This window comes from Centrocercus urophasianus, unplaced genomic scaffold, assembly GCF_019232065.1.
Source record: "Centrocercus urophasianus isolate 14NV4802_14NV808 unplaced genomic scaffold, USGS_Curo_1.0 seq_11, whole genome shotgun sequence".
NCBI classification, from domain to species: domain Eukaryota; kingdom Metazoa; phylum Chordata; class Aves; order Galliformes; family Phasianidae; genus Centrocercus; species Centrocercus urophasianus.
Genome location: NW_024884253.1, coordinates 7,971,138 through 7,981,553, shown reverse-complemented (window position 1 = coordinate 7,981,553; position 10,416 = coordinate 7,971,138). Strand labels below are relative to the sequence as shown.

Here is a 10,416-nt window from a genome sequence, read left to right as displayed (position 1 = left end):
GTTCAGGAACAGCCATAGGGAGAGATACTATGGAGGGCACTGTGAAGGTAATTTACTATAGTACTCTAGTCAGCAGCATCTTAGAAGCACCACCATACGTCAGAAAATGTCTTGGACACAGCAAAGACACCACTGACAGTACTCTAAGCTGTTCCCACCAGTGTTTCCCAGAGTCACAGTGACTCCAGGATACCCTTAAATGTGCCCAACATTGCACTTTCTGGTTGTCTTGAGGAAGCTGCTCTTCCTCAAACACCATTCAAGGTGTTTTGATACATTAGGAAAGGCTTACACATCTTATCTGTAGGTTAATATACATGAAGACACCATGCATTAGGGAATCATGGTGCGTGGCAATTCAGAAATAATTATACACACTTTTTAAATAGAACTTGAGAGGGTTAGGAGCGATAAACTATTCTGCCTCCATTTAGCCTCATCTGAAAATGTCTTCCCAAAATAAGCCATGTGAAAGCCTTCTGTCATGCCCCTAAGCAGGATGCTATGTCTTTAAGAAGTCTGCCCTGCCCCTAAGTTATCCCTGATATCAAATACCTAGGTGGACTCAAAGCACTTTGAAAGGGCTTGAAGAGCTCTCGAAAAACGTATTCCTTTCTCCTGAGGCATGAGAACAGAGAATAATGTGATTGGTTTGTGTGCTGAGGTGATACACTATTAATAAAAGAGCCTTTTGTTCTGCCTTGCCATTGTTGCTTTCCAGTACAAATTTTTTACTTCCGTCACTCTGTGGGAACTGCTAATCCCAGTGAAATGTGAGGACTTAACTGCTTCTGATTGAAGTGACAGAATTAGGTAATGGTGCAGGTCAGGGAGGGGAGGGCAGAAATCTTGTCAGTCTTCATGAAGTGCAATAAGTGCTTCATGCATTACAGGCTGCACATAGGTAATCCGGGTGTTTGGAAAATTTGTTCTGAGCATATAATGTCTCCCTTCCTTCCCTCCATATAACTTCCATGTGAGCTTTTATTTCCATTATTCTTTTACTGCATCAAATACATTCTATTCAGCAGAGGCTTTTCTGGTTGTGGAACAAAAGACTCCTGACACCTTGTCAGGCTTAGTATCTTACCTACATAGCATCATATGTCCATGTAAAAATGACAGGTATACATTGTGACAAAAAAAAAGAAAAGGAAAAAAGAAAGAAAAAAAAGAAAACCAAATACATTTACATCAGACTCTTAATCCTTTTCATTCAAGGCCACATTTTTACTTATGTGGGAAAGTTAGCACCTTCATTCAAGCCAGCTGAATTGACACAAAGATTTTCTGAGAACCCATTAAATGCTCCTCAGACAGACTCTTTCATGTAAGAAAAAAATACTTTCCTCAGTGACTCTTAGAGCCCTTCCTTAGAACAAATGCAATGGGCAGTTACTGAGCACGAGGGCAAGTAAGGAGAAAGAGCAGAATGAGAAGTGGCAAGGTGGGAATGGTGGAATGCAGCTGGAAAGTAATTCAATTTCCTTCCTGATGCTTGACTATCAAGTTTTTGCTAAAATCAATGAAGCAGTTATATAAGTGATAGGGAAGCTGAGTGGTTTGGTACAGTGTCTGCTTGTGAGCTGAGCCTGTGATTTGCAACACATCCAGTGCCTTCCACAAAAGGAGATGTGTTAAAAATGATGTTTTTCTGTGTTCTGAATCAATGCATGAAATGGGAAAGTCAGTACCAGCAAGACCTGTGAAATGTTCCTAGTAGAGGAAATTTTGCTTGGTCCTCTTTTGGTAGTTTAGCTCAGTGGTGATGCTAAATTTATGGTATTAAAAAAAACCTTGAAGTATTCAGTCTGCCTTTTGGGGTTCCACACACTGTAGAAAGCCTCACTGCTCCCCTTTCAATAGACCCAGGCACTTGTATTTCGAAAAGAAAGCCTAATTTACACAAAGATATCCACCATTTTGATTTGAACTCTTCTGGAGATAACAGTTTCACTGTTCTTCATGGTAGTTTGATCCAGTGGTTAATCGTATTTGCTGCCAAAAGCATGTACGTTATTTCCAGTTTGACCTTGTTTAACTTCTCATCATTATTTTTGCTTTGCTTTTCTTCGCCTTGAAGAGCTCTGCAGACACTGCTGTTTTGGGTCCATGAAAGTATTCATATATTGGGTATTAAATCAATTAACTTTAGCAGAGGCTGAATAAGCCATACGGCTTGACTCAGTTCTGCCACTGACCTCCAGCAGAATTCATTATTCATCTATAACAGTCTCGGTGATCACAAGGTGGAACAATTAGAACTGTTACAAAACTCTGAATAAGGGCTGAAAGGGCATGATATCCAAAATGGATTTACAAAGAGAATAGGTTCTCAAACTTGAAAGTATAACCTTGAGCAAAAATAATCATGCTGATTGTATGTAATGGCTCCCACCTCCCACTGAGGAGGAATACTGGTTGTTGGATATCATTGTCTATTCCAAAGAGATTTTATTTATCTTTTCCCTTCTCTCTTCCTTTTTCTCTCTTCCTCTCTCTCTCTGTCTCTCTCTCCCACTTTCTTTCTTCCTTTCTCTCTTCCTACTTCTTCCTTCCCCTTTAACTGTAAATTAACCTTGGAAGATGAAGCAAGACCAACTTCTTTCTGACTGTGCAGATGCAGGTGCTGAGAGGCAATATTTCCTGACATCCACAAGAAATGTGCCAGCATGGTTATAAAAATAGGTGAATAGGTTGGAGCTGTAAGGATACTTCTTGGATTTAAATCAGAGCATACGGATTTGGGTCTGTTTAAGTGTCTGAAAATGGAAGTTCATAGTCTGCTGTCACCATGAAATGTATTGTCATAAAAATAACAAACCAAAACAAAACATATTACATGTTGTTATATGGTGTTCCAAAAGCAAGAATGCAAAGATGTGTGTTGCCATGTCCAGCCAAGTCTAGGTAATAGTAATATGATTTGCATGGAAATAGAGATTAAATATGGAGACAATGATAAATGTGAACATGTTCACTATGATTTTAAAGCTGAAAGATAACATCTTCCCTTTGAGTTATAAAACTCAAAATATCTTGGAACTGGTCTTCTGGAGAATTTTTCTTCTCTCACACCACTCCCAGGCCTAAGAAAGCCCTTCTGCACCAGCCTGCTAGCTCTAAAAGTGGTGGGATCAGAGGTGCAGTAAATTAGTAACTGAGGTATCCTTGCAAATGTGAAATGGATAAACGGATAAAAATGGATAAATAAAATGGAAACTGAAAACACAGACCTTCAGAAGAGATTTTTTTTTTTTTTAAATTAAGAAAAAATGAAGATTTTTTTTAGAGATAGTTCCATAAGAACTTTTCTGATAATGGTTTCTGATGTATTGTGGCTCCTGCCCAGTTAAATTGCCAGGAAAGGGGAGAAATCAATGGAGCATCAAGTGAGTTCATATTATTGTGCCAGCTGTGGTGCGGGATAGATATTTCCTGGGCCTTCATTTCCTTGTGAGCAGGTCTAGGATGACCAAGATTCTGAGAGGGCAAAATAACAGTTTGCAGTTAGCTACACTATTAAAGAAAAATGACCTGTAAAGGCACTGTCTGGGCTCACCTCATGAGATGGATCACAGTGAGGTCTTCACCGAAGGTTCAGGTTGAATATTAGAAAAAATTTCTGAGAAAGAGTGGTTAGGCACAGGAATAGGCTGCCCAGGGTGGTGGAGGAGTCACCATCAGTGAGGGTGTTCAAGAAACATGTAAATGTGATATGTGGGGACACGGTTAGTGGGCATTGTTGTCATGGGTTGATGGTTGGACCAGATGATCTTAGTGGTCTTTTACAGCCTTGATGGTTCTATGCTTTTATGATTCTTTCCACCCTCATTCAGGTGAGAAAAATGTTAAGCTACAGCTCCTAGAATGCCCAGATCCCTGCTTTTGCCTTCTGTAGGAACAGGGCCAAGGGAAAAGCTGATGAGTCTTGGTCTTACCCAAAGGAAGTGCACTAATCCCTGAGATGAGGGTGGGGATCCTGACTGCTAACAGGGCTTTATCAGGGCTCACTAATCTGGGCCCATCCAGAAGAGGTCGTCACACGAGTCAAAAATCACTCACGTGAAGCAAAATTACGCAGTGATTTGTAAAAAGAAAAAGCCTGTCACAATAATCAATATGAGGGAAAATAAGTAGGGAGAGGTTGTTTTATTTTTATTACCTTGAATAACTGATGAGTTAATTAAAATGAACAATATCCTGTTGTGGAAATACCCCTTACGTTACCCATGTCACTCCTATTGGGAGTGAGTTTTGCAATCAGAAGTCGTTTCACACATACGTCATTTCTTTTAAAACAGATTTTCAGCAAACCAGCTGACATTTCTTCTTATTTTTCCTTTCAGTTTCCTACTGTTGTTATGTTGCAACAGTGATGCTTATTTTAATATTGAAAAGCTGAAGAGGCACTGATTTCAAGACCCTCAGAAAGTACACGCACTATGAAACAGAGGTCTTCAGCATATCAATATTAACGTATTTATCTCAAAACAAAAGAAAGCAAATGAAACAAAAACACTTGGGCTAAGGGAGATCTGGGTCAGGAGAAAAAGAGTGAATGGCATTTCACAGGAGATGCTGTCTCATCAGCCCTGCAAATTGCTTTCATTTCTACATGAAAGAGATGAATGAATCAGTTTCTGGATGGCTCTATAATTGTGACAGCCATCATCTAAAGAAAAGCTTAACGGAAAATAGACAGAAAAAAAAGAATTTTGGGAGGGGGAAATTGAACCTTATCTAATAAAGTTACCCAAACCAATGAAATATCAGGAGAGCTCACGAAACGATTCCTTAAATACTAATTCAGCAGCAGTTCAAGCAGCTAGATATATGGATATTGAATATTTACTCCTTCCCTTCCATCTGCTGGCTGCCCGTTGTTGCATCTTCCCCTCCTTCAGCCAAGCTCAGAGCTGGGGTAACTGCAAACACCTCATCGTGTCAGTGCCCTTGAGCAACACAAAAGGGATTAATGAGGAGGTTAATAAGTTGACTGCAATTATAACACTTACTGTTGTGTACCACTGATGATGGCTAATGTGGTTATTTCCTGCTCCTGATTATTTCCCTGCATGTTCATCAAGTCAGTGTGGAGCAGGACTCTGTGCTGCCTGTGCTGCAGCAACAGCTGGTTGGCCCTTCGCTACCATTGCTGTAAGCTGTGTTTGCACAAACTCTTTGACTCCTGCAGCACTTAGGGAAAGGCAGATGAAGTTCTACTAATGAGAGAAGGATCAGATACAATATATATATTTTTCCCTGCACTTTTCAAAATGCATGAACTACGGTGAAGTAATCAGGAATGAGTTGAAGCTGAGGTCAGTGAGTGATGTATTTCCTGTATGTTCCAGGGCTATTTCTTTGAACTCCTTTTTTTTTTTCTTTTTTTTTCTTTTTTTTTCTTTTCTTTGTCAGCATACAGTTCTCAATGCTAGAGACTTTGTTCTCAGGAGAAACGAGCTCTTTTCTCTCTCGAGTCTTGTGAGCCAAGGCTAGGTAACTGACTTTCTGTACAGGTATTGAAATTGATTAATGGTACAAATTAATCAACTTGTTTACTGTCTTGTAAATGAGCAATCTTGCAACATTAATGATCTTTACTAGAACATCAGATTAATGATTGCAAATGCACACATAGAGCATTAAGTAAAGATGATTTTGGGACAGAGCTATTCTCTAAGCAGTCAATATTCTCCCTGCTTTAATTAAAATATGAATACTTCAAAACTGGCATAAACTTCCCTTGATTCAGTTGATTGCATGATTGCCCTCACAGCACATAAAGCCAACCATATCCTGGGCTGCATCAAAAAAAGTATGGCCAATAGGTAGAGGGAGGTTATCCTGCCCCTCTGGTCCATGCTGGTGAGGCCTCACCTGGAGTACTGCATCCAGGTGTGGAGTCCTCAATACAGAAGAGGCACAGGCTTGTTGGAGCACATCCAGAAAACGGACACAAAAATTATCCAAGGGATGGAACACCATTCAATGTGAGGACAGGCTGAGAGATATGGGGATGTTCTGTCTGAAGCAGAGAAGTCTCCAGGGAGACCTGATAGCAGCCTTTCAGTATCTAAAGGTGTACTATAAGAAAAAAGGGGACAGACTCTTCAGCAAGGTCTGCTGTTATAGCATAAGGGGAAATGGTTTCAAACTAAAAGAGGGGAGATTTAGACTGGTATGAAAATTCTATCCTGTATAAGCAAGAGTCCTTAAAGATAGCATTGTGAGGGAAAGCTGAATACTGTAGTGATGCCATGAAGCCATCAAGTAAAACTAGAAGACAGAATGCATGAATAATACCTACTGTTCCTCTGAAAATAAATGCTACAATGGAAAGTAACAGTACTGAATGTTTAAGGCCATCACATTAGCAGAAGGAACAAGCAGTGTAACTGCTGGGATGACAAATATCAGCCTAACAGTACAAACAGTACTAAGCAGGGATTTACCTGTGGCAGAAAGAGGTAAAATTCCTCACTGAAGAATTGTTTGTGGCAATGAGTTGTCTTGGCACATTCTTTATCTGGTCAACACAGACTCAGTCTATTTTAGCAGGCAATTTTGCTTGGGAATATATTATGCTAATAGGGACGTTGAGAAGGATAGCACAGAAAGTATTCTATGTCTGTGATAAGGTGCAAGAGATTTAGGTCTGTGCAGAAACACAGAGGTGGTGCCCTCAAGTGTCCAATCTCCCATCGTATCTAGGTAACACCTTCCACTCTCCGCTAGTTGTCATTACAGGGGCTGGTAGCAGTGGTGAGAATTAGAAAACTGGTTCAGCTGGGATAGGCATTTAGCAAGAGTTAAATGTTTAGAGAAACATAAGGACTGTACCTATATCCAGCAGAGAGATAAGCTGAGGAGAGAACAAGAGTTTAATGAGCTGTTTAAACCAGCCCAAGCTTCCTTCTTTAGGGCTTCCAATATCACTTTTAAAGTGAAATTTGTTTAGCTGCTTCAAATATTAACCAGTCATTTTCTTCCTCTCCTACAGCATCAACGCTGTCCTGGATGGTGTGGGGGGCTCTGCTTCCAGGATTCCTACGTGGTGGAAAGAGATTATATTTGTGGGGTTTCAAATCAGTAATTGACCTGAAATGAGAGCTCAGTTACTGGCAGTTTCATCACTTATATAACATTTCAGGCTGCTTTTTGCTTTCTGTGCACAGATCCATCTTTGAGTGATATAATTTACTCTGGAATCTATTTGGTCACTTTTATTATTTTCTATTTCTGAAGGCAGTATTCATCTGATTACATTTTGTCCAACATAGCCATTCATCAGATTGTTTTACAATGAAGAGCATTATTTTTGTCATACTACAATTAAACAGCTTTGTGTTTTGATGTCTTTTATTTTTATACAATGGTGTCTCATAAAACGTAAGAATCAAGATTTCCTAGACATAATGGCAATTTTTATAAAAATGTATCCATTCCTGTGATAATGCTCCCAATACATAGCAGTTTTCATTAAGGACTGAGTAACAGCCTGTAGGAAAGCATAGCCTGTTTCCACACACGTACATATGTTATATTGATTGTGGAAGGTCTTGTCTGGGGATTGCTGTGTGAGTGCAGGTTCTGCTTCTTCCATCTGTGAATTATATGAAAGATATTATTTACTGTGACAAGCCCAGCTCCTTTGAGCACACAGACTTGATGAGAGGTTCATTTGTGCACTTTACAGCACAGTGTGAATTGCAGCACCAGTACACATAGGAACCTGTGCTATATAGTTACTATTTCCAGGGAAAATCTGACTGACCATCTTAAAATGGCATCATCCTTGATGTAAGATTTGTAGCAGGTAGGTAGGTGTGCCAGTGTTGCATCGCAGCAGGACTGTCTCTGTTCTGTCACAAAAATAATTTGGGTTAACCTCAGTTGTGGTTAACCTCTCTAGAGTTGCTGCAGTGGGGTAAACTTTCTCTTTTTCCTGTGGTACTTGAGTGGGAGTTGAGCTTTGCCTCCTGTGGTGCTTCTACACATACTCATTTTACAGCCTGAAAAAGCCCTTCTTCTGGCAAAAATGTAACTGGAAGAAGGGGTAAAGAGCTCAGCTCTGGAAAGTGACTCCAGAGAACATGGTTAATTCTTCAGCAGGAAAATAGACTCCAGACAAGCCATCCAAGGTGGAGTTCTGTCATTCATTCATAGGTTCCTTGAGCCATTGAAGATATCTTAGTACATTTGAGCTCTCCAAATGGAACTGACAGATAGTGCCTAGAGGAGAGCCTTGACCTCCTGGAGCAGGCACTAGATAGCACTCAGATGGGTAATGAATGACATGTAAGATATCTGCATACACCTATGTTTAGGCAAGACACTCGAGGTTCTTTTAACATCCCATAACCAGTTACTCAATGGAATCTGTGGGCTTAGCTAAAAACACTCTCTCTTATCTCTCACATCTTCTCATCTGGACAGATAACACACATTAAAATCCATTGCCTGTACTGACTAGCTTTTCCCTGGTTGTTATGGAGACCAGAAAACTAGCTTAGATGGGCATCGTACTCCTTGAATACAACCAGAAGTGAGAAATGTCTACCCAATCTTCTTCTGACTTTACTTCTATTCCATGTGATATACTGCCCACACAATTTATGTTCCTCCTTTTAGGAAGTTTATTCTCGACCCTCTTTGTGAGTAACTGGTGCAGCAGAATGCTTATTGCCCCTATGGTTGGACAGTCAGGTGTGGAGAGAGTTGCTGACACCATTCATTAAAATAGAGAAACTGGAATCTCATAGAAACGTAACACCAGAAAATAATCACACTTATTCTAAAAAAAATTAAACCCTTTTTATTTGTATATTTATTTTTATATATAAAAGAAATACAAAAAAAAGAACACAAACAAAATGTTGATTATGGCAATTCAGTTTTGTCCGCACCCTCAGCCTGAGCTGCTGCCTCAGATCCACCGGGAGTGAGCAAAGTCCTGCGGTTATAATGTCCCTTTATGATTCCAGAGTTATTGTTCTCATTAAGGATTTGCTTCTGTTTTTGCCTGTTAAGAGACTGTACAAGTCCTAGTACAACAGCTGCTAACGAATACTGTCCGGTCAGTTTTCTTGGTTGTAAGATTAAAGGATTTGGTTGAACTCTTCCTAGAAGAAAATATGTTTTGATTTTTCCTTCCTGTTCACTGATGCCTTTGACATAAATCTCTCCTCGGTAGTCGAAGGCAAATCCTCGGTCCTTCAGGATCAGATATGTTTCTTCAGGCACTTGTATTCTGTCACTAACTCCTGTGCTGTCCATTCGACTTGCTAAATTAACTGTTTTGCCCCAGATATCATACTGTGGTTTCTTGGCACCGATAACTCCTGCTACAACAGAGCCATGACTAATTCCTATTAAAAACAAATAAGTAAATAAAATAGAGAAGCAGCAGCCAGGTAAGCAAGAATAACTGAAAACCATATTTACACTTGAAAATCAGCTGAAAACTACGTCAGATACACTTATCATTAAGCTTAAGGAAAAAGTACACATATAAAGAAAGAAATAAGTCCGGGAAAGATAAAAACATGAAAAGCTATATCCTCAAAGCTATTTTACAGGTTGCCCAAGTGGAATTGCAGTACTTATATATCGTCTGTATTCTGCACACTATTGCCAATGTTTTTGCAAACTATTTCTTAAGCAGTAGGAAAAATCTGCACTTCTTGAAGGCAGCCCTAACAGTGCTATGCAGTGAAGAAATGATATTCTTATGTTCTATGAAATGAAAATATTCATGTATTTCTATGAAGTTACTGTAATACTATATTTTATGAAACTTGCAAAAATTCAAGGCAAACAATCAAAGAGAAGAGAATAATTTTTTACATATGATAGAATTTAAAAAATAAATTTAGTGGTAGTGAAAAACAACTTTGAAGAAAGGTCATGCAAAGTTTTTATTATTTTTTTTAATTTATTTATTTATTTTTTTATAGATTGGTTATTGAATGATCTTCAAATATTTCTGCATTCATGCACGATAAATTCTTTGCAAGTGATCCACGTTTACTGGACACAGATGGGTATTCCCTGAAAGTTATCCATCTTTCTAAACTATGAGGATACACTCTGAAATAGCACAGATAGTGATGCCAAAACCCTCTATGCTGTGATTGATGAATATACTTCTGTTTTCTTTTATGCTAAGCCTGTCTTGTTTTTCTGGGTGCTTTCTGGTTTTGTCTATTGATCTAGACAACGTAAGATGTCATCAGTTTTGTTCCTGCTACGTCCCATACATTGAGGTAATATTGTCATAACCCATCATATTTCATCCATTCACAGCAGATTAGAGGTGCTGCCACTGGGACAGATCAGGTCGGAATCAGAACTCAGTTTTTCTCCAAAGCCATAAGTACTGCACACAGAGTTTAGAGTGAGCTGCTATTC

General features: G+C 39.2%; 1 protein-coding gene across 1 annotated transcript in view; it reads right to left on the bottom strand.

Moving 5' to 3' along the window:
* Positions 1-8,886: 8,886 nt before the first annotated feature.
* The window catches only part of ADCY8 (adenylate cyclase 8), a 122,981-nt gene continuing 121,451 nt past the window's right edge, over positions 8,887-10,416 (bottom strand). The window contains exon 18 of the mRNA XM_042839935.1: positions 8,887-9,374. Within this exon, the coding sequence (XP_042695869.1) occupies positions 8,887-9,374 (488 nt within the window). The remainder of the gene's footprint in view (positions 9,375-10,416) is intronic.